The sequence below is a fragment of the Dicentrarchus labrax genome, unplaced genomic scaffold (assembly GCF_905237075.1).
Source record: "Dicentrarchus labrax unplaced genomic scaffold, dlabrax2021, whole genome shotgun sequence".
In the NCBI taxonomy this organism is placed as follows: Eukaryota; Metazoa; Chordata; class Actinopteri; family Moronidae; genus Dicentrarchus; species Dicentrarchus labrax.
In genome coordinates, this window is record NW_026136730.1 from 807,431 (window position 1) to 831,817 (window position 24,387).

At 40.4% G+C, this 24,387-nt stretch overlaps 3 protein-coding genes across 4 annotated transcripts in view; 2 read left to right on the top strand and 1 right to left on the bottom strand.

Annotated features, from left to right (window-relative positions):
• LOC127359522 (GTPase IMAP family member 7-like) overlaps window positions 1-24,387 on the bottom strand; it is a 245,257-nt gene that overhangs the window by 171,029 nt on the left and 49,841 nt on the right. The gene's annotated exons all lie outside the window — the stretch shown is intronic.
• Window positions 1-24,387, top strand: part of ssr1 (signal sequence receptor, alpha) — a 29,562-nt gene that overhangs the window by 2,354 nt on the left and 2,821 nt on the right. For both annotated transcript variants that reach the window (XM_051393437.1, XM_051393438.1), the window contains exons 2-8: window positions 21,335-21,468; window positions 21,728-21,824; window positions 21,914-22,017; window positions 22,144-22,302; window positions 22,860-22,936; window positions 23,056-23,134; window positions 23,460-23,553. In XM_051393437.1, the coding sequence (XP_051249397.1) occupies window positions 21,335-21,468; window positions 21,728-21,824; window positions 21,914-22,017; window positions 22,144-22,302; window positions 22,860-22,936; window positions 23,056-23,134; window positions 23,460-23,553 (744 nt within the window). The remainder of the gene's footprint in view (window positions 1-21,334; window positions 21,469-21,727; window positions 21,825-21,913; window positions 22,018-22,143; window positions 22,303-22,859; window positions 22,937-23,055; window positions 23,135-23,459; window positions 23,554-24,387) is intronic.
• Window positions 8,672-24,387, top strand: part of LOC127359481 (NACHT, LRR and PYD domains-containing protein 12-like) — a 126,169-nt gene continuing 110,453 nt past the window's right edge. Inside the window, exons 1-8 of the mRNA XM_051393286.1 lie at window positions 8,672-8,828; window positions 8,961-9,080; window positions 9,843-10,078; window positions 10,268-12,113; window positions 13,687-13,860; window positions 14,314-14,487; window positions 15,720-15,893; window positions 16,256-16,429. Coding sequence (XP_051249246.1) covers window positions 8,698-8,828; window positions 8,961-9,080; window positions 9,843-10,078; window positions 10,268-12,113; window positions 13,687-13,860; window positions 14,314-14,487; window positions 15,720-15,893; window positions 16,256-16,429 — 3,029 coding nt within the window. The 5' untranslated portion in view covers window positions 8,672-8,697. The remainder of the gene's footprint in view (window positions 8,829-8,960; window positions 9,081-9,842; window positions 10,079-10,267; window positions 12,114-13,686; window positions 13,861-14,313; window positions 14,488-15,719; window positions 15,894-16,255; window positions 16,430-24,387) is intronic.

Consider the following 24,387-nt stretch of genomic DNA (forward strand, 5'->3'; position numbering starts at 1 on the left):
TGTGTCTCTGTGCAGCTCTCTCTCTCTCTCTCTCTCTCTCTCTCTCTCTGACTCGTGTCTGTTGCTCCCCGTCAGGATTACCAGTTCTACATCCAGAACTTCACCGCTCTCCAGCTCGGCATCGTGGTTCCCTCCGGCAGACAGGCCACCTTTGAGTACTCCTTCATCCCCGCGGAGCCAATGGGAGGGCGGCCATTCGGACTCGTCATCAACCTCAACTACAAGGACGGCAATGTAAGGAGGCTGAAGACGACTCCTCTATCGGGGTCAAAACTCTCCTGTGTCTTATGGAAAAATACTAGTTTCTACTAAAGTTGAGCAAATATTGGTGTTAGAGTACTTCATAATTATCAAATAGTGACCTTACTGCTGTTGTTGTTGTTGTTGTTGTTGTTGTAGCAGTGGTAAGAGATGAGTTGGAAGCAGACGACTTTCTGGCTCCTTAAAATTGTTACTATCATAGAAATAAACCTCCTGAGTCTGCAGAGGGATTGTTGTTCAGATGGACCTGATGATAAAGAGGTCAGAGTTCACCCAGTGATTAAAAAGGGAGAGTAATCTCTATCTTTCTTTTTTTTTATCTCGCCACTTTCTTCAACGCCATCTGACCTTTGATCTTTCTCCTCATATCTGCTTTTTCTTCTCTCTCGTCTTTCCCTTATTCTTACCTTTCTCTCTGGTTCTTGACCTTCTCTTATCTTTGTTTCTGTCGTCCTTTCTCTCTCCCACTCTCTCTCTCTCTCCCTCCCCCTGTTCTTCCTTTCTCTTCCTGTCTGCAGGGAAACATTTTCCAGGATGCCGTGTTCAACCAGACGGTCACTATCACTGAGAGAGAGGATGGACTGGACGGAGAGACGTGAGTGGATTTAACTTGTTTATTGTCAGTGGTACATCGATTTATTTGCTCCCCTATCCTCGTCTTCATCCCTCTTTTTTTATTCTCTTGAATCTTCACTCCTCCGTCTTCTCTCCCAGGATCTTCATGTACGTCTTCCTGTCAGGCCTCGGGCTGCTGGTCGTCGTAGGCCTTCACCAGCTGATGGAGTCCAGAAAGGTACAGACACTTACATCAAACACACACTCAACTCAACACAACTCCCAGTCGGGCTTGAACCTTTACCTGTAAACTGTTGAGTAGGATGAAACAGGACATATGAAGACGACACTTTGAACTCTTGAACTTGTTGTTGCTGTAGACTCACAGATAACTGATAGTGGTTAAAATATTATATATATTAGTTGCAGCGTTAAAACTAAATGTAAAGTTTAGATGACCGAAATCGAGTTGACATGGCAGGTCTCTAACTGTGTGTGTGTGTGTGTGTGTGTGTGTGTGTGTGTGTGTGTGTGTGTGTGTGTGTGTGTGTGTGTGTGCGTGTGCGCGCGCGCAGAGGAGGCGTCCAGCTCCAAAGGTGGAAATGGGAACTTCGAGCCACAATGACGTGGACCTGAGCTGGATCCCTCAGGAAACACTGAACCAGATCAGTACGTATGCGTCACGTCCGGCACTCGCACTCCCCGAAACTCGTCCCGCCAGCTCCAGCTTCTGCTTCCTGCCCCTCCATTCCTTACAGACCACACCCACACCACGAACTCCACCTCTGTGCAACGTTTCAGACGGCTGGTTGCACCTCACTGTGATTAACATTCAGACACTTAAAACCTGCCTGGAATAGTCTTAAAGGGTTAGCTGGATCCTTCTAGCTGGTAGGGCTGGATGTTGACCCACAATACATTTCACTAACTGCACAATTGTCTTCATCAAGATTGTTTGACTTCTTCAGATCAGATACTCGCAGTCCAGACTATTTAGGAAAAGTTCTTCCATTTTAAACTGCACTCACATGTAAATCATCATCAGCAGCCAAAAAGCATCACAAAGAAAACTGTCAGGAAATGAAAATAAGTAACCAGAATATCAAACAATAAGAACTTTACAATAAGTTTAGTTAACACTGAATTTAAAACAGAGATAACAGAAACTACAGGCTGCTCTAAAAGCTTCAGTAATGGTCAGTGTGTTTGAGCTTTAACCAGAAACAGAATGAGGAGTAAACTACTTACTGGTTGAAAGCTTCAGTGATGAGACAACTGAGAACAACAAGAGGTCGACGTTGAGTCCACACACTGAAAGCTTCACACACTCCTCGCTGTTTCTCCGCTCAGTCAGCTGATGTGTTTGTGCAGGTGTCTCTGTTCTCTTCCTGCTTCACCTGTTCCTGAATCAACTTTAACCTTCACTGTGCACGAGGATCACTCACTCTCTTCTCTTTCTCTCTCTGCCTCCCTCGCTGTCATGTTTCCCTCCGTCTTCAGTGCAGAGTCGCAGAGGTGAGGTCTGCTTTGTGTCGTGTGTGTGTGTGTGAGTGTGTGAGGGCTCTTTGTTTATTCAAACCTAAATGCAGTGCTGATGTTGGACTGAGTGTGAAATCTTTTACTTTTACAAATTAGATCTGTCTCCTGAATGGTGCAGATGTTCTGAGCTATTAAACTATTTTTCAGCAGGTTTCCATCCCACCGAATACCAATAATAATAATAATAATAATAATAATAATAATCAGTTATCTGTCCCATAATAACGCCATATGTTATAACATGGCGCAGTTAGATGTTCAGATATTTGTTCTCCTGCGCAGTGTGTGGACACGTCCTTCAGAGGAAGAATTAAAATGACTAATGATTAAATTGGCAAAATGAAATGATAAAAATGTTTGAATCTGCCACAGAATAAACAACCAGCTGTTATATTTGTATACTCGCCCAACCCTAATCTCTTCTTACATCAATGTAACAGTAACTCATTCAGCCTGATTCAGGACTGTGTGTTGAGTCTCTCCCTCCGTCCTCTCTGTGTTCTACCTTCAGCTTTCTTATGGCCCAGTCTCACCAGGAGGTGTCTCAGTGAAATGATCTGCATGTGTTTGTGAAATAATCTGTGTTCCTGTGGACAGCGTTTCTTCTGCCGAGCTTCAGTGGAGACAACTATTGTATTCAAAAGAACACAGTTGAGAAATTGTGAATGTTTCCTCTTTTTTAGCCTAAATTGAAGACCTAAAGTGTGAACACGAGACCCTCGGCTTCATCTCAGAGTTTTTACTTTGTTTAAAATCCACCACTCACACTCAGTATCTCTCCCTCTGCAGACAAAGCGTCTCCAAAAAGATCTCCTCGCAAAAGGAGTCAGAAACGCTCGGCTGGCTCAGACGAGTGACCGGCGCCTGACATCACGGCGACAGAACTTCCCCCACCCGTCGGAGGAAGAGGAGGAGGAGGAGGAGGAGGAGGGCTGTGAGCCCCACGCCGAGCACACTCTGCTCTCTCTACTGAGGAACTTTAACCAGTGCCAAGCACAGCGATGGCTGGCTCTCTACTTTCAGCTTACAAACTGTTGAAAACACACACACACACACACACACACACACACACACACACAGCCCGTTTTGTTTTACGATCACAGGTTTCTGAAGCAGGAATCCTGAAACAGGTGTGTTGGGTTTAAAAGGCACGCGAGGACATTTTTCTATTGCGGTTGTTGGTTTTCTTTTAGAGTCTATTTGTTAGTGGAATAACTGCTGTTGTGAGACAGTTTTGATTGTTTTGTTGTTTATTACCTCCCACTGTGGCGAAGGGCTGTAACCGATAGCGGATCAATCAGTTAGTCGACAGTCCGAACATCGCCAGTTCCAACTCCTCAAATGTCATTTTGTATTTGTCTGATGTGAAAGTGAACGTTCAGACCGAATAAACCATCTGAAGACGCCATCTTTGGGCTCTTGGAACTTGTGATGGACATTTGTCACTTTGTTTTCTACATTTTAGATCAAATGATTAATAAACAAGTATTTTGCAGATGACTTGATAATGGAAATAAATCATTAGTTGCAGCCCTGCTCTGGTGGAGCCACGATAACGGTAACAAATGCAGTTTTTATTTTCAATGTAGTTTCGAGTTTTGGATTTTGTAGAGTGTCTCCTGTCAGCTGTCCTGCTCCTCCTTCACTCATTTCACTGCACACATCCTGAGGAGAGCCTGAGACACACTCGCACTCAGAGAGTCTGCGAGGACTCGGTGCCGTCCTCCGGTTCAGATGGAGCAGAGTCGAGACCTCTTACAAACTTTTTGAGGCCTTTGTAGACGATCCTGCAGACGAAGAACAGTTCAGTTAATTAATTCATGTGAGATCTGTTGCTGAACACTTAAAGAGTTAAAAATTCTCTTATTCCAACTTCTCAAAGGTGAATATTTGCTGCTTTTCTTCGTCGTAGGAAAATCACATTAGCAGATCAAATGCATTGAACCCACCTGTAGGCGTCGTCATCAGATCTGTGGACAGGAAATGAGTGAAGAGAAGTCAGAGTGGTGTCGGATGTAAAACCGCCCTTTAACCCCGACACCCTACGTTTAAACCCCAGTGCTCACAGGTTCTTGGGGGTCGAGGGGTCGAATGTTAGCCAACAGGCTGGATTATCATGAACAAGCTCACAGCAGCGATCTCCAAACCCTCAACGTGTGCCTGTTTTCTACTTTTCTGTTTGTAGGTTTGTTTACTTCTGGCTTCTCTCCGCAAACTTGTTTTCAAAATCAGAAAAATAATTTACCAAATAGTGAATCTGAGTCTTTTGTTGTTGTTTTCTTTTGTTTTTCTTTGGATTGTAAAAATGTTGAACTGGCTGAAGCACTGGTGTAAATACTGGCTGATGGATGATGAACTGAGAGCGACATTACCAAGCTAATTTATTTGAATGACAGATTGGGGCTTAAACAGGGGATTTTGTGCACTGGTTTTTATTATTATTCTACCACTAGGGGGCGACACTGACTCACTCTGCAGGTCTTCCAGTTCCTGTACTTCTGTGAGTAACTGGCCTCAGAGTTTGGATGTGAACTGTTAATTTACTGCAGACACACAACAAACAGCAGGAACAGGAAGCACATGGTCCAGATACACAGCTGAGGCTGGTTGGTACCACTCCAACATCCACAGAGAACTGAGCTCCAGGTTTTTGTTTCTTTTTCTAAAATGATGGGGCTGTCATTCATGGGTAGAAGCTCATACTTTTATCTGCTTTTAAATGTGCAGGAAATAAACTTTGATGATTTACTGTAGGTCTGGTGTTTTGTTTGCATGTGTGTGATACAGTGTTATATAAAAAATATTTCAGTTAAGAAAATATGCATGTAGATTATTATTGATTTATTGTTACAAATTAAAACTGCCCAACACTGAAAACTAGTTTATATTAGCCTAATTTAATAAATTATTTAAACAATAATTCAGTCATTCTGCTGCCCAATGAGTTCTTTAACTTCTGATACTTTAAAGGTCAGTGTGTAACATTTAGGAGGATCTGTTGGCAGAAATTAAATAAAATCTTCCTAAGAATGTTTTCATGAGTGTATAATCGCCTAAAAATAAAGTTGTGTTTTCGTTACCTTAGAATGAGCCGTTGGTATCTACAGACAGCACGGGTCACATGGAGTCTGCCATGTTGAACCTTCATGTTCCTACAGTAGCCCAGAACGGACAAACCAAACAGCCACAGTAGTTTCTCCTATACAGCTTGTTCTCATTCCCAGGTTATCAAATTCCGACGCGAGCAGTGTTCAGTTAGGTACTCTACCACTAGATTACACAAAATCCTACACACTGTACCTTTAAATACATTCTGCTGCTAATACTTCTACTTAGGAGATTTTTTAAACAAGACTTTCACTTGTAGTGGAGTAATTTAAGTATGGTTACTTCTACTCGAGTAAAAGATCTGAGTTCTTCTGCCACAGCGAGCGGTGGCGGGTCCAGACTGTTTTTGACCGGCGTGAGTTGTGTTTAAGGCGGACCATACAAATGTTTTATACAGTGAAGCTTTCATATGTTCCTCACAATTAACCCTTGAGGCACCTTTAAAATGAACATACAACTTTGAACCTGGGGACCCAAAATGGTCCCTCATAAAAGTGTAATAAAAATGTCATATATAAATATTTATTTTCATTTTCACCACTTCAGACCTAACCATAGATATAGAGTTTTTATTATTATTTTTTATGTTTTTATACCCTTTTGTCATAAAAACACCTGATTTTCTCAGTGGGAAAAACACAAAATATAATTATTTTCAAAAAATGAGGCGCAAAGTGGAATATTGAGGATGAGGTTATAAGAGCCTTGACTAGGTCAATAATTGATAACATTGATTTGGATGCATTATTATTTTTGGAGCAATGATAAGTTTGAACCTGGGGACCCAAAATGGTAATAAAAGTGTCATAAAAATGTCATATATTAATATTTTTTTTCACTTTCACCGCATCAAATCTTTTCAACAACTTCAGACCTAACCAAAGATATAAAGATTTTACAATTATTTAAATATTTTTTATGTTTTCATGCCCTTTTTGTCATAAGATGTCATGTGTATTGTCTTTTGTGTGTGTTCACAATTCAAGGCATAAACCACTGATTTGAGGTGCATTTTAAATGCATGTGTCCACATTTGGCGCACTTTTGTCCAAACCCTTTTGCACTATGGGCACAAGACACACTGCCTCTGCTTTCTGGAGGGCCTTGGCTGTGGCCCCTCCTCCTCCTCTTCCTCCTCCTGACCATGGACCTGGCTTTGGGCTTGTAGGACTAGGCTGGCTGCAGACGGTCTTCTGGGCAAATGTCAGGGACTCTCCATGTGTGGGGGACCATAAGATTTCCCTATATTTTTGGTCTCCATGGAGCGGTGTCATCCTCCACTGCCTCTAACTCTAATTCCTTCTCCTCCTCTTCCTCCACTGAGCTGCAGGGCACTGGCAGGAACCTGGCTGTAGTATAGCCTCCTGCAACTCTGCGTCCTCATATGGGGACATAGTTTTATAGTAAAAAAAAGTCCTGATTTCCTCATATGAGGACATCATTTCTTGTGAAAACTACAAATTGTTCAAAAACAATGCTTGTTTTTATGTCTATCAGGTCCTACTAATCCAAAATAGCTAGGAGAAATTGAAAATGCACCCCAAACAAAAGCTCAGGTCTCAGGAGGGTAAAAGTGCATTGAGTGGTCTGAAGACTAGGAAGGCGCTATACAGATCCATTTACCATTTACCATTCCAACTATTCTCACACACTTCTAACATGCACCTGCATAAACAGCCTTTACCAAGCGAGCCAAGAGGAGGCTCTCTCTTGATCAAGAAAAAACATAAACAGCTCATTTGGCCTTTGATTCAAATTTCTCTCTCTCTCTCTCTCTCTCTCTCTCTCTCTCCTCTCTCTCTCTCTCTCTCTCTCACACACACACACACACACACACACACACACACACACACACACACACACTATTATCTTTTTATCACTCCCAACATACCAAGACCATTTTTATGGCGTTAAGTTTTTTTTATTGCCATGCATTTTGCAAGGTAAGAGAACCAGGCCTCCATTGAAACTTTATGTGATGAAGCTCTGCTGCCCCTGATGGTTTGGGGGACCTAAAACCTGTTTTCCCTGTATTTTAAAGGTAGTGGCTTAGATTTATTAGGTATACATGGGAAAAGCATTATAATATGTTGTATATGTGACTCCTATTGACAGGCCGTTCAAAAGACATTACAGTAAAATATTTACATCTTAAAAAGAAAAGTAATAGTTGGAATGACACTAATAAGCTTTATATGGGAACATTTTATTTATCTACAAAAAACACAATTAGTGTCAAATGATTTGACTTAAATGATTAAACTTAAATAAAGTTGATAATGATAATATATTATTTATATATATAACATTATGATCATATGAATCAAATAAACGGTACCGACGTGATGATGAAGAAACCTGGATTTAAACAAGTACACGCACACGATTTCCAGTTAATAATTAAAGGAGGAACAACGACCACGTGGTACAGATACTGAACATAAAACCAGGACGATAAAACAATAAAACAGTTTGTGTTCAGTCAGTCAGGGTTCAGACTTCATTTTGAGTCGACAGAGCAGAAGGAGAGACAGGAAGTCAGAGTCAGGGTGAGTGTTAATACAACATTATTATTGTTTTACTGTCAAAGTCTCTGATTCATCTGTGAATACAGTGTGATTGGATGAATAATGAACAACAGACTTAATGCTAACTCACAAAAACAAGCTTACATTCAAAGCAGCGTCATTATAGTGTGTGTGTGTGTGTGTGTGTGTGTGTGTGTGTGTGTGTGTGTGTGTGTGTGTGTGTGAGACACTTGAACAGACTTGTTGATCAGGATTCTTGTGTTCTGAGCTCACAGTCAGTGTTACTGGTTCTCTCTCAGACTGACTGAAGTCCAGAAGATCAGTGATCAGTGACAGTGGTTTTCTTTTACAGATTGAATCTTACAGTTCATATTTTTCTCTGCCACTTCAGGTACACCTGGAAAAATAATACAGCTCAGTAAAACGTTATCACTAAGTACAGCCTCAATTAAACTGTTTAAGTTTACCAAAGGTCTGTTTTATGGACCTTTATTAAACTGTACACACAGTCAAGATATTGTGTTATAACCCTGTAGATACAATAAATGTTGGTCCAAAGATCAGGATCACTGTTAGATATTAACTTCATCTCCATTTTACAGTCTCCTCCTCTGCATCTTGTTTCACCTGTTTGTCTTCTTTGTCTTCATCTTGTACGACTTGCATGAACTACATATTTGTCTCAACGCTCTCTGAAGTGCAGAAGATGAGTGACTGTGTGGAGGAAGAGGAGGACAGAGCAGAGTCTCCAATGTCCAGCTGTCTGTCTATGAAGAGTGATTGGTCTAAAGAATATAATCCAGACTTCAGTAATGAACCTGAACCCTCAGACACACAGTAAGAGAACTACCAGTTACTGTTTAACCAACAAACTATCAGTAACAGCAATGTGTGTATAGAGAACTGTGTATTTTTGATAATTTCACACTGATTCACATGAAATTAATAAAAACATCTTGTTGTTTCCAGAAGTCAGTACCACCAACAGAGAGCAGAGTCTCCAATGTCCAGCTGTCTGTCTATGAAGAGTGATTGGTCTAAAGAATATAATCCAGAGTTCAGTAATGAACCTGAACCCTCAGACACACAGTAAGAGAACTGCTACTAACTTCAGTTTCTATCATTATATTATCACCATTATATGATTGTATTTGTCCAAATATAAGACAATATTTATTTCTAGAAATTACATTTGAAACAGTGGGGTTGTATTATACTCGAGGACTATACAGAGTGATGCATTATGGGTTGTTTGTAGCCTTAATGTTGTTGGCTAGCGAGTTACTTCAAGTTCAAGTACTTCATCTTTTATTTTTTACAAAGGAAAAGGCTCCATTGATGAGGACTATCTTTTAGATCAACAGTATCTCTGAGAAAGTTTCCCAACATCAGCAGTCTGAAATTGTTTCTGATCTTCAAAAAGCCTTTTTCCAAACACAGCTGTTGGAAAAGAGAGAGGCATCTTGTGATAAGTGTTGTCTGATATTCTGGCCAATATGGTAGAAGAGATTTTATTACCTGCTAATGAGGTTCTGTTCTGTGCTGATGTTTGTTTGTTTGTTTGTTTGTCTATTAAGATTTTCCATTAAAATAAGTTTGTAGACTAAAATATAAGAATGCAAACTGCCCCACTGTGACTCAGTTAAACATCTTTATCAATAAAAGCAGAATGAAAATAACAGTTTGATCTCTTCAGGCTGCAGCTGCTGTCACATATTTTGGAGCAGATTGTTGTTTGATCAAGAAGACAATATCTCAGATATTGTGATTCAGTAAAAGCTCAACTCAGCTTTTTTACACTGAAATATAACTATGATTTCTAATCTGAGTGATTTTACTTTATCTCCCCAGAAAGAAGAAGAGGAGTGATGTTTCTGTGGAGGAGCAGCTGTCCTGCTGTGTTTTGTGTCAGGACGTCCTGAAGGATCCAGTCTCTACCAGCTGTGGACATTGTTTCTGCAGACAGTGCATCACCTCATACTGGGACCAGTCTGCTTCATCAGGAGACTCCTCCTGTCCCCAGTGTGGAAAAAGATCCAGAACAAGAGCTGGACTGCAGACAGCCAGTCAGACCAGCACTGTACAAAGTAAGACTGTACATCTGTCTGCTGATGTCCTCATGTCTGAAAACAGGACTTTATAATCTATTACAGGGACATTTGTTGTGTTATGCAGTGTATTTAATATTATCATGAATATCATAAATTCAGAAACATTTTTATTGATCCAGATTCTGGTTCTCAGTTTAGTCTCGGAATATGTTTCTTCTCTTTCAGCAGATGGTGGTCTGCAGGAGGTTTTAGATGAACATAAGATCAGTCTGAAGACGAGATGTAAACATGTGACTGAAGGACCTGATGAAACAGGAAGTGGAACCCTCCTCAACAGGATCTACACTGAGCTCTACATCACAGAGGGACAGAGTGAAGAGGTTAATACCCAACATGAGGTGAGGCAGCTTGAGACAGCTTCCAAGATGGAGACCCTCCATGACACTCCAATCAAGTGCCACGAGATCTTTAAAGCCTTACCTGACCAACAGAGACACATCAGAGTGGTTCTGACGAACGGCGTCGCTGGCGTTGGAAAAACCTTCTCAGTGCAGAAGTTCACTCTGGACTGGGCAGAGGGCTTGGAAAACCAAGATGTCAGTCTGGTGGTTCTGCTTTCGTTCAGGGAGCTGAACCTGATCAAAGATGAGCAGTACAGTCTTCTCACACTGCTCCATGTTTTCCATCCAACATTACAGAAGGTCACAGCAGAGCAGCTCGCTGTCTGTAAACTTTTGTTCATCTTTGACGGCCTGGATGAAAGCAGACTTTCACTGGATTTCCACAACAATGAGGTTGTGTCTGACGTCACACAGAAGTCTTCAGTCAACGTGCTGTTGACAAACCTCATCAAGGGGAATCTGCTTCCCTCGGCTCTCGTCTGGATAACTTCCAGACCTGCAGCAGCCAATCAGATCCCTCCTGAATGTGTGGACAGGGTAACAGAAGTACGAGGCTTCACTGAGGCCCAGAAGGAGGAGTACTTCAGGAGGAGATTCAGTGATGAAGATCTGTCCAACAGAATCCTCTCACACATCAAGACCTCCAGGAGTCTCCACATCATGTGTCTAATCCCAGTCTTCTGCTGGATCACTGCTACAGTTCTGGACCACATGTTGACTACAGACCAGAGAGGAGAGCTGCCCAAGACCCTGACTGACATGTACTCACACTTCCTGCTGGTTCAGACAAAGAGGAAGAAGCAGAAGTATGATGAGGGACATGGGAAAAGTCCACAGACGTTAACGAAGGCTGACATGGACGTTCTTCTGAAGCTGGGGAGGCTGGCGTTTGAACAGCTGGAGAAAGGAAACATCATGTTCTACCAAGAAGACCTGGAGCAGTGTGGTCTTGATGTCACAGAGGCCTCGGTGTACTCAGGAGTTTGTACAGAGATCTTCAAAAGAGAGAGTCTGAAGTTCCAGAAAACAGTCTACTGCTTTGTTCATCTGAGCATTCAGGAGTTTCTGGCTGCAGTCTACATGTTCCACTGTTACACCAACAGGAACACAGAGGTACTGGAGGGTTTCTTGGGGGAAGACTACAGCAGGGACACAAAACCAAAGACTTTTCTAGAGAAGATTTCTAAGTTGTTTGGATACAATGATGTTCTCGATGTCTTCCTGAGAAGCACAATGGAGAAATCCCTCAAAAGTAAAAATGGCCACCTGGACCTGTTTGTTCGCTTCCTTCATGGCCTCTCTCTGAAGTCCAACCAGAGACTCTTAGGAGGCCTGCTGGGTCAGACAGACAACAGTCCAGAAATCATCCAGAGAGCCATCAACAACCTGAAGGAGATGAACAGAGATGATATCTCTCCTGACAGAAGCATCAACATCTTCCACTGTCTGATGGAGATCAACGACCACTCAGTCCATCAGGAGATCCAAGAGTTCCTGAAGTCAGAGAACAGATCAGAGAAGAAACTCTCTGAGATCCACTGCTCAGCTCTGGCCTACATGCTGCAGATGTCAGAGGAGGTTCTGGATGAGTTGAACCTGAAGAAGTACAACACATCAGACCAGGGACGACAGAGACTGATTCCAGCTGTGAGGAACTGCAGAAAGGCTGTGTAAGTCCAGATGTGATTAACATTATAAAGCAGTGTTTATCAGTCATGCTGTAAATTCTTTTAGAATTATTCTTAAAATATTCTTCCACTTAAAATATATGTCAGTTGTATTTTGTAACAGATGTTCTTGAGCTGTTTCAGAGGCTGTGAGTGCAAACATGTTGATTTTTCAGTTGGAGGTTTATAGCTGTCAAGTTAATTAACACAGTTATTCTATTTATCTTAAGTAATTTCCCCATGGGATTATTAAAGTATGTCTGATTCTGATTCTGATTCTGATAATTGTAACATTTGACATTTTTTCTTCTATTTATCTTCCTTTGGGTGATGGAGGCGACATGCAAACTTGACAGAACAAAATGAGTTTTTAGAGTTTAAAATAAGATCTGTGTCATTTTCCAAAAGGAGATTTCTAAAGTTCTAGATAATTTCTGTCATACAGTTATAATTTAGTTTGTAATGGTTTTAAGAGTGAACATGGAGGATGTTTGGGGATGCCACACCCACCTCTTATAAGAAAATGAAAAACTAAAAAGCTGGATTTAAAGATTGTACTTTACATTGTTCATGTTACAGGCCTCAAGCATGAGTGAGCAGTGAACAGATATTGTGTCCTGTTTTGTAGGAAAAGCAGAGACTGGAGACGTTAGTTGTGATGGTTCAGCAGGCTGTTCTGTCTTTATTAAACAGAATTTATCTCCTTTTTCTCTTCATTCACACAAACTGTCTCTTATTCACACTATCATCATTATTATAACTCATTTACATTTCACCTTACAACACAAGGGTCCATACTGAACTGCTGGAATAACATTTACAATTCATAAATGTACAAATCAGCTGTTAAGTTAAACTTAATATGCACTATTACCATCAGCACAATATTAGTGCAACCCATTTACAGTATTATCATGACCTGAATTAGCAACTAGAGGTACTTTTAAAGTCCTTGGAAATGTGTTGTAATGAGATAACACACACTAACAACCTGTTGTGTCCAGGAAAAGCAGAGACAGGAGACATTAGTTGTGATCTTTAGGCTGTTCTCTGTCTGAGCAGCAGAAGCCTCACAGAGCCCGAATACAACTAGTGCTCACCAAGGTAGACACTGCCTCTTGTGGTGACACTGAGCAATTACACCTTCAACAATACAACTCAACCCCCTGTAACAATACATCCAAATCTGTCCTTTTCCACAGGTAAATACATAAAGTAACTGAACAGTTGTGACCATACATTTGTAGGTGTCACATTTACAGAACATAAGACATTTTATCTGATTTGGCTTTAAAGGTTTAAAAAGGTCCAGTGTGTAACATTCTTGATAGGTTTCTCCTATACACTTGGAAGTGGAGGGCGAAGTGAGTGAGTGGTGATCTGCAGTCTTCAGGTATGAGAGAGAGTGATGAGAATGATTGTTTCATGTCAAACACAGTGAGATAAGATTATCTGAACCACTGATGTGAAAAGCAAATGTTCATCAAAACAGGAAATGTCAAACTGTTCAAATCCATAAAGTCAATATAAAGTGTGTCTTTCATAATAACATATTTTCTAATATGTGTCATTACAGACTTTCTGACTGTAGACTCTCAGAGACTCACTGTGAAGTTGTGGCCTCAGCTCTGAAGTCCAACCCCTCCCATCTGAGACATCTGGACCTGAGTGACAACAAGCTGCAGGATTCAGGAGTGAAGACACTGTCTGCTGGACTGCAGAGTCCAAACTGTAGACTGGAGACTCTGAGGTCAGTTCACTGACTCTCTGTTACTATTGTAGGTCTGATGTTTAATTAACAACTGAACCTAATTTATGTTCATACATAACTTACATCCATAAAGTTGTAAATTTCCTTTTGTTAATATTTTCATGTTTGTTGAATTAAATTTCAACTAAATAAAAAACTTCTTCAGTGGTTTAGTCCATTGACTGTGGCAGAGCAATGTTGAGCTCCACATTTAAAACCTGAATATAACAAGAAGAATCTACACTGAATAATTCACTCTGAACCTCTTAAACTCTTCATTTAATCTCATAATAACATGATTTTTAATTTTCTCGCATTATGATGAATATAATAAATAAATAGTCAATATTTTAACTATCAGACAATAACCAATATATTTAATATTTGTTTTTTCCAACATTTTTATGAATCCATATGATGCTTCTAAACTTAGTTTGTTTATTCTTTATTCAGTTTGGATGACTGCAGGTTGTCAGAGATCAGCTGTGATTATCTGGTCTCAGCTCTGAAGTCCAACCCCTCCCATCTGAGAGTGCTGTGGCTGAGTGACAACAAGCTGCAGGATTCAGGAGTGAAGCTGCTGTGTGGTTTTCTGGAGAGTCCACACTGTAGACTGGAGGCTCTGAGGTCAGACACCATTTTTTCCTTCTGTGCTGAGATTAATATGATGTGAAAGTTGTGCTGACAGTAAAGTGCAGACATAAGGCTGATATTATACTGATCCACACTGAATATCTGGATAAGTCACTGTTAACCTCTTAAACTCTTGATTTTTATTTTATATTCAACATCATGTTTTTATTTTTTTCACATTATAAAAAAAATCAACTAAATAAATAAGATATTTTTAAACTATCAGACAATAACAAATATATTCAATATTGGCTTTTCCCCAACATTTTTATGAAGCTATATGTGGCCTGCTCAAGAATGATGAGACCGAACACAAATAAAATTATTTTTGTGTAACAGTAACCAGGCTCAAACTCATAACACTCAACTTCATTATACTGAACTTCAGTCATTAGCTAATTCTAGACAACAGTAGTGGCACCTCTCTAAATAAAGGATATAAAAGCATTTGTTAAGCCACACAACTCATAGTCACTTCAAAATAAAATACTTCAATTCAATGGGAAACATAAAAATACATTCTTATATATTTATACAAAATATTCTCTTACAAACATTCTTACAATTCAGAAACAACTTTCATAGAAATGTATAATGAACTCTCTTTCCCTCCAGTGTGCAGCCTGTGCTCTAAGACACACACACCTGGAACTCAACCTGCATATATCTCCCCTCTACATTAGGCAGAAAACATACAAATGGACATTATTTAAACAGTCAGCATACATTGTAATGAGATCATTCTGTTTATACATGTGCTTTATCATTACTCACACTAACCCTGCTGTTCAGTGTGGTGGACATATTTACACAAACTCATTTAAAGATCTACAGAAATCATCAGAAATACAAAATCATCATTAATCAACATTAAGTCTGCTAACTTAATCATTATCTCATCTGCTGACACTGATAACCATTTCCATATTTTACCGATATTTATAGGGATATTTATCTTACACATAAACAAAAAAACACACCACAGCAGTCAGTCACCTCCTGGTAGCTACTGCCACTTCTTGTTTCTGGTGTCTGTTCCAGCGATTTGCCTTTTGCCTACTCTTAACATAACAATGCCCCCTTGAGGGAAAAAGAACAATACTGCAGTACTAATCCCACAAGCAAACTACAAAACACTTTAAGGAGCCCAAAACCCCTGTATAACCCTTGTTCACCTGGCTACATATATGATGCTTTTAAACTTACATCTTTTATTCTTTATTCAGCTTGATTAACTGCAGGTTGTCAGAGATCAGCTGTGATTATCTGGTCTCAGCTCTGAAGTCCAACCCCTCCCATCTGAGAGTGCTGTGGTTGGATAACAACAAGCTTCAGGATTCAGGAGTGAAGCTGCTGTGTGGTTTTCTGGAGAGTCCACACTGTAGACTGGAGACTCTGGGGTCAGACACCATTTTTTCCTTCTGTGCTGAGATTAATATTGTAGCCCACCTATCCCTATTTTAGTCAGAGAAGGGCTCTGAGGTCTTTTAATCAATTTACTGAATTTATAACAAAGAATACTTTAAGCTCCACATTTAAAACCTGAATATAACAAGAAGAATCTACACTGAATAATTCACTCTGAACCTCTTAAACTCTTGATTTAATCTTATAATAACATTATGATGAATATAATAAATAAATAAATAATCAATATTTTAACTATCAGACAATAACAAATATATTTCAGTATTTGTTTTTTCCAATAGTTTTATGAATCCATATGATGCTTCTAAACTTACATCTTTTATTCTTTATTCAGATTGAGTCACTGCAGGTTGTCAGAGATCAGCTGTGATTATCTGGTCTCAGCTCTGAAGTCCAACCCCTCCCATCTGAGAGTGCTGAACCTGGATAACAACAAGCTGCAGGATTCAGGAGTGAAGCTGCTGTCTGATCTTGTGGAGAGTCCACACTGTAGACTGGAGACTCTGAGGTCAGTAGAGGGTTGGAGTCAGTCCATGCTGGTTTCAGCAGTATTGTATTAAACACAGTTAGTATCAAAGTGTAGCACCCCAACACTCAGTAAATGCCTAAGTTAAAGGAACTCACCTTGGACTTGAATGATGGGGTGTTTGGGTTCCATTTATTAAAGGAAGCTACCACAAAGGTTTATCTGTTTGTGTGGAACTTTTTATAGCCTAATACTTTATGAATAACCAACAACACTGTTAGACTAAGCAGTGGCTTTATTCACACGTACTCTACACTATTTTAAATAACTGACCCAGACAACTCTTTCAAATGAAGGAAATAATAGTTTACTAACCAGTTGTTTTCCAGTTTAACACAAATAATATTTACTTTGTTAGTTAACAAATAAACAAAAATGAAATAACACAATTACTCAAATTATACTTTAAAATAAAAATATTATAGTTGAAATACTAAATTGTAAATAAAATACCCTTTACCAAAATTAACAAAACACTGTAGAAAATCAGACACTTATAATAACAAAGTAGAATTGGCAATATCAAAATACTATTCAAAACTTAAATTATCTCAGGTCTCTAAAAGTCCTAGTTCTTACCATTAATATGATTTCTCTGTACTCATCAGACTCAGATCAACTCTAAACAAAACAGTGGGCACACACACACACACACACACACACACACACACACACACACACACACACACACACACACACACACAGTTGCAGCCTGTGTGTTGCTCGTTGCAGCAGGCAAATCTTTATCCTCAGTGGCAATTAACAGTCACACAGAAAATCCAACTCACGGTCTGGAATAAGTCCTGGAGAAACAGCTCATGAAGAGATGAAGATGAAAGCAAAGTCCTCCTCAGGAAGCAGCTCGCTGGCTTTATCTTAGTTAGCACAGTCACTCTGGCAAAACTCGAGCGCCCTAATCCACTGTGATTAGACAGGAAATGCACGTTACTGTCCTCAGCTCCAGCTTCTTATGTTACTGAAACATTCAGCAAGTTATTTACCAAAACGTCATTATTTCTAAACTTTACTTTAGCTCCACATTTCTCTCTTTTCTCTTCTCTCCTTCTCGTCGATTCTCCCCTCTCTCTCCTGTTGTTCCTTTTTAGCTCACTCCCTTACCTACGGTCAATTACCAACAGGTGACACCGAGTGACGTATACAACAACCAATCAAATGAAACAGCATGAACCAATGACACAGATCTGAATATTCAGTTTGGTTTAACACACTTTTCTTCAGCTACTATATAGAACAGTTTAATGTAACTACTTAATGAACTATTTACACTCTACTTTATTTATTATGGATTTATGTTCATCTCTCGGTTAACATTTCATCTTTCACTGCTCTTAACCTAAATTACTTTCAGTTTATTTGCATTACTGAATTATTTAAGTAATTAATTGAAATAATTATTTGGATTACAAATTAACTTGTTTTAACCCCTGTACTGTTACACCGGGCTACAAAAGCAAAGATCCAATATTATCCTCAGTGAAGCTGTGAGAGGAGGATGGTGACAGACTTCAGGGTTGGACAGAAAGACAGAGAGAGACTGTAAACACTGATTATTGACTTCTGTTGTCTGTCTTCTTCTCTCATCAGCTGGAAGTGATCTCAGTCAGAGTGTGAGTGGTGAGGAAGGAGGTTGTGTTGGAGGATCAGCTGTGTCCTGATGATCCAGAGAGGTTGAAGCAGCAGCATCAGCTCTGACTGGGCCATGTTACTGGGAGGTAGAGTGGAGAGGAGAGCTTCATCCAGCAGTGACTGACTGAGGAATCACAACCAGTGGAGATGACTCTCAGTGCTGCAGTCTGAACTGCTCTGAGATCAGCTCCACTGTCAGACACAATGTCAAGTCCACCATCATCCCTGTGTGTTCCTCTGGATGTGACAGAGTATCATCAGTGTATCTGGACTGCTCTGCTGCTGCTCTGTCCTTCTACACAGTCTCTGCAGACACACTGAGACTCCTCCACTCCTTCTGCTCCACACTCAACCACCTCCTCCACCTGGAACCTCCACCTGGATTTTATTCTTTCATTCATTCACATATTCTGATCCCAAACTGCCTCTACACATTCATTCTGTTTATGACAACAGAACTGTAGATGAACACATTGAATTGGATATTTCAGTGTTGCTTTCTGTTGCAGCTCCACCCTGTGTAACGATGGAGTAGTGCAGTTAATTTCCACATATTTCTGAACAACAGTGGAAGTTGATATTGCATGTGTGAAGTTCTGGTTATTCCCACCAATACCAGCCGTTTCTCATATTATAATCAATGAAGTAGATAAAACCTGAACAAAGTCTGGATTCAATCAAGGCTTTACTGAAGTTTCTCAACTGACTACAAACAGATTCTGTCTGGATTTTGGTGGAAAGTCAGTGCTTTAATATTTCATTTTGTATATAATGTTTGATGGAAAAAAAAATCAGAAGTGTTTAATATGCAGATTCTAGACTTTATATTAATTAATCATGTCTATAAAACAAATAATGCTATCTTGATTTTTGCTGTCAAACTAATAAATCATGTTTTTTAGTCCAAATGAAGTTCAGTTTCTTACAGTTTTATGTGTGACTCTGGTAGTTTTCACATTACAGACACATAAAGTCAACCTGTGGAGCTTTTTCCCACAGAAATCAATGTTGAAGCAGTTGTTATCACCAGTGTTCATGTTCTGTAGCTCCTGCTGGAGCTGCTTTCTGCCAGCAGATGTCACCATTTCCACTGTTTTCCTCAGACTGGTTTATCTGAATGGATGCAATATCTGTGTGCAGTGAAAACTGAACTGGTGATGTGAATACTTTCTTTCTGACTGACTTCATTTAGTTCAACTTGATTTAAACTGATAAAACTAGATTTGAAATTAAAGCCAGCACACAAGATCAAATAAAACCCTGATTTCATAAACTGAATTACCGTAATAAATGATGGTTAATGACCATGAAAGGAAGAAAATGTTGATTTCACTGATGTGATTCAGTTTTTTTTATATCGTTGCAACACAATGCTTCACTCTTGTCAAATATTCTTCTCATATGAGTCAAAAAACCCACAACTATTATTCAATAGCACAGTCACATATTGAGCTGGTAATGGTTTTTATTAATGCTGTAAATTCTCAGCTCTGCTTTGCTTCAAATTAAAAAACACTGTTCTACATGCAGACAAAGAGGACCATGATTCAAATCAGATTTTAAACCTTTATTGGCTCACAGCAGAGGGCAGAAGCTTTGTGAAACTTCCTAAAAGACAAACACACTTAAAATGTGTCATAAAAACAGAACAAGGTTGTGATGCACAGTTACAGTTTGAATCCCACTGGGACCAGCACCAAAAACACATTCACAGGATCATGAATAAAGTCTATCAATGTGATTATGACTGTATTTATTCTGTATTAGAAACCTCTTTCAGGACAGCGTTTTGTTTTCAGGAACATTTTGGTAAATATTGTCATTTTCCAGGACTTTCCCAGGTTTTCCAGGATGCATGGGAACCTTAAGAAATCACCATCATAACCTTAGTATTTCAGCATTCTTAACTAATGCTCTGCTCTCACATTTAGCCTTGAAGACTGCTTCTTAAATATTAACCAATGTTCCTACAACGTGACCAAAGAACTGTCAGTGGGCTCAGATGACTGATGGACTCATAAACACAAACAATATGTACATCCAGGTATATAACGGTGAATATACACATCTATGATACAAACATAAAGTATTAGAATGCAAACGGCATGAGAACAATACAGAGAAAAGAGAAAACACTGAGACGTACAACAATTCTTTCTGCTGGAGTTCAAAAATATATGAACTAAACTGTTTCTAACAATATTTAACAGTAAAACGGAAAATGTGTTTTCTGTTGACTGAGACTGACTTTAATCAATATTTATATGCCATTGATCTCATTGTAATATAACAAATATGAACTAATGTATGACAGTTCTCTTGTAGATATGGACGTTCTGTATAAAAGTAGAATTTAATGTCTAAATAAATAAATGTGCTAGCTGTAAGTGAGTGTCCCCCTCACTCTCTGAGGGTGTTCAGCAGTATCGGGTTGTAGTGTCTCTTTCTTTTAGGGTCTAACTGATCGATGTTAGTGATCAGCTGCTCTTTATTAGGGTTTAACTGATCGATGTTAGTGATCAGCTGCTCTTTATTAGGGTTTAACTGATCGATGTTAGTGATCAGCTGCTCTTTATTAGGGTCTAACTGATCGATGTTAGTGATCAGCTGCTCTTTATTAGGGTCTAACTGATCGATGTTAGTGATCAGCTGCTCTTTATTAGGGTCTAACTGATCGATGTTAGTGATCAGCTGCTCTTTAATGGTCAAACTTTACCCGCCGGCTAACACTGACGTGTCCTTACTGTTAGCCGGGGAGCTAACGTGCTAACTGTCAGTCTGCAGCGGGAAACAGAAACTCAACTCAGACTAATTATAATGGAGTTCAAACCCCTCATGTTACTGTATATAATAATAATAATAATAATAATAATAATGGTGATTAATAAATTACCCATATTCCAAAAAAAAGACAATATTCCTACTAAGCTGTTTACAATGCAGCTGTGTATAGTCGGATCAACCCAACTGTTAATGACGTAAACTGGAAACTGTTACTGACACATATCCAAAAAAACATCTTTCATGATGTTTAAAAGTAGATGTGTTTCTCCTTCCAGCCTCAGACTGTTGGTTTGTTTAACGACACACAGAGCCCAACTTAAACCGACAAACTGCCACAAATAATGCTGCTAAAACCCGAATAATATCCACATATCCCGCATGTAAACGCACTCGCTGTGTACTGTCATTTTAAGGAAGGTTGTGTTTTAACAATGTGCCTCGTTTCCCGCCCATCAGGGCCCGAGGTGAGCGCTCAGGATCTGACTGAGGATGAGGAGGCCGAGGCTGTGGATGAAGACGTGGTGGACGACGTGACGGCAGAGGACGAGGACGACGAGGCGGAAGTAGAAGACGACGAGAACGCGGAACTGGTGAGTGGTTACATCGGGGTTAAAAATGATCAATACAGTAATAAACAGTGATGCTATCTCTATCAACACATTATTGATCCATCAAGTTATATTCTAGAGGAAAAGGAAGCTGCTGACCTCAACAATCAGCTTTACTCTAATTTAATTGGAAGTACATTGACATTAATGAGTGGCAGCTGAATGAAAATGGTCTTCTATACAGCCCTAAGATATAAAGGGAAATAAACCTGTGTGTGTGTGTGTGTGTGTGTGTGTGTAGACGGAAGAAAAAGAAGATGAAGAGGAAGAAGCGTTGGTCGGAGAGGTGAAGGCTTCCCCGAACGCCGACACCACCATCCTGTTTGTGAAAGGAGAAGGTAACTTCCTCTAAAGGTTTCTGCCCTCGTCGACAGCTCAGACCTTCTGTAGTGAAAACTGTTTGATCGACCGTCTTGTTTCTCTCCAGACTTTCCCGCCAACAACATCGTCAAGTTCCTGCTCGGCTTCTCCAACAAGGGGTCCGAGAACTTCGTCGTGGAGTCTCTGGACGCCTCTTTCCGTTACCCACAGGTACATAAACGCACACTGCGCCTCCCTCCTGGAGCACAACGACTCCCCCGGGTCGAGTGTGTCTCTGTGCAGCTCTCTCTCTCTCTCTCTCTCTCGCTCTGACTCGTGTCTGTTGCTCCCCGTCAGGATTACCAGTTCTACATCCAGAACTTCACCGCTCTCCAGCTCGGCATCGTGGTTCCCTCCGGCAGACAGGCCACCTTTGAGTACTCCTTCATCCCCGCGGAGCCAATGGGAGGGCGGCCATTCGGACTCGTCATCAACCTCAACTACAAGGACGGCAATGTAAGGAGGCTGAAGACGACTCCTCTATCGGGGTCAAAACTCTCCTGTGTCTTATGGAAAAATACTAGTTTCTACTAAAGTTGAGCAAATATTGGTGTTAGAGTACTTCATAATTATAAAATAGTGACCTTACTGCTGCTGTTGTTGTTGTTGTTGTTGTTGTTGTTGTTGTTGTTGTAGTAGTAGTAAGAGATGAGTTGGAAGCAGACGACTTTCTGGCTCCTTTAAAATTGTTACTAACATAGAAATAAACCTCCTGAGTCTGCAGAGGGATTGTTGTTCAGATGGACCTGATGATAAAGAGGTCAGAGTTCACCCAGTGATTAAAAAGGGAGAGTAATCTCTATCTTTCTTTTTTTTTATCTCGCCACTTTCTTCAACGGCGTCTGACCTTTGATCTTTCTCCTCATATCTGCTTTTTCTTCTCTCTCGTCTTTCCCTTATTCTTACCTTTCTCTCTGGTTCTTGACCTTCTCTTATCTTTGTTTCTCTCTCTCTCTCTCTCTCTCTCTCTCTCTCTCTCTCTCTCTGTTCTTCCTTTCTCTTCCTGTCTGCAGGGAAACATTTTCCAGGATGCCGTGTTCAACCAGACGGTCACTATCACTGAGAGAGAGGATGGACTGGACGGAGAGACGTGAGTGGATTTAACTTGTTTATTGTCAGTGCTACATCGATTTATTTGCTCCCCTATCCTCGTCTTCATCCCTCTTTTTTTATTCTCTTGAATCTTCACTCCTCCGTCTTCTCTCCCAGGATCTTCATGTACGTCTTCCTGTCAGGCCTCGGGCTGCTGGTCGTCGTAGGCCTTCACCAGCTGATGGAGTCCAGAAAGGTACAGACACTTACAGCAAACACACACTCAACTCAACACAACTCCCAGTCGGGCTTGAACCTTTACCTGTAAACTGTTGAGTAGGATGAAACAGGACATATGAAGACGACACTTTCAACTCTTGAACTTGTTGTTGCTGTAGACTCACAGATAACTGATAGTGGTTAAAATATTATATATATTAGTTGCAGCGTTAAAACTAAATGTAAAGTTTAGATGACCGAAATCGAGTTGACATGGCAGGTCTCTAACTGTGTGTGTGTGTGTGTGTGTGTGTGTGTGTGTGTGTGTGTGTGTGTGTGTGTGTGTGTGTGTGTGTGTGCAGAGGAGGCGTCCAGCTCCAAAGGTGGAAATGGGAACTTCGAGCCACAATGACGTGGACCTGAGCTGGATCCCTCAGGAAACACTGAACCAGATCAGTACGTATGCGTCACGTCCGGCACTCGCACTCCCCGAAACTCGTCCCGCCAGCTCCAGCTTCTGCTTCCTGCCCCTCCATTCCTTACAGACCACACCCACACCACGAACTCCACCTCTGTGCAACGTTTCAGACGGCTGGTTGCACCTCACTGTGATTAACATTCAGACACTTAAAACCTGCCTGGAATAGTCTTAAAGGGTTAGCTGGATCCTTCTAGCTGGTAGGGCTGGATGTTGACCCACAATACATTTCACTAACTGCACAATTGTCTTCATCAAGATTGTTTGACTTCTTCAGATCAGATACTCGCAGTCCAGACTATTTAGGAAAAGTTCTTCCATTTTAAACTGATGCACTCACATGTAAATCATCATCAGCAGCCAAAAAGCATCACAAAGAAAACTGTCAGGAAATGAAAATAAGTAACCAGAATATCAAACAATAAGAACTTTACAATAAGTTTAGTTAACACTGAATTTAAAACAGAGATAACAGAAACTACAGGCTGCTCTAAAAGCTTCAGTAATGGTCAGTGTGTTTGAGCTTTAACCAGAAACAGAATGAGGAGTAAACTACTTACTGGTTGAAAGCTTCAGTGATGAGACAACTGAGAACCACAAGAGGTCGACGTTGAGTCCACACACTGAAAGCTTCACACACTCCTCGCTGTTTCTCCGCTCAGTCAGCTGATGTGTTTGTGCAGGTGTCTCTGTTCTCTTCCTGCTTCACCTGTTCCTGAATCAACTTTAACCTTCACTGTGCACGAGGATCACTCACTCTCTTCTCTTTCTCTCTCTGCCTCCCTCGCTGTCATGTTTCCCTCCGTCTTCAG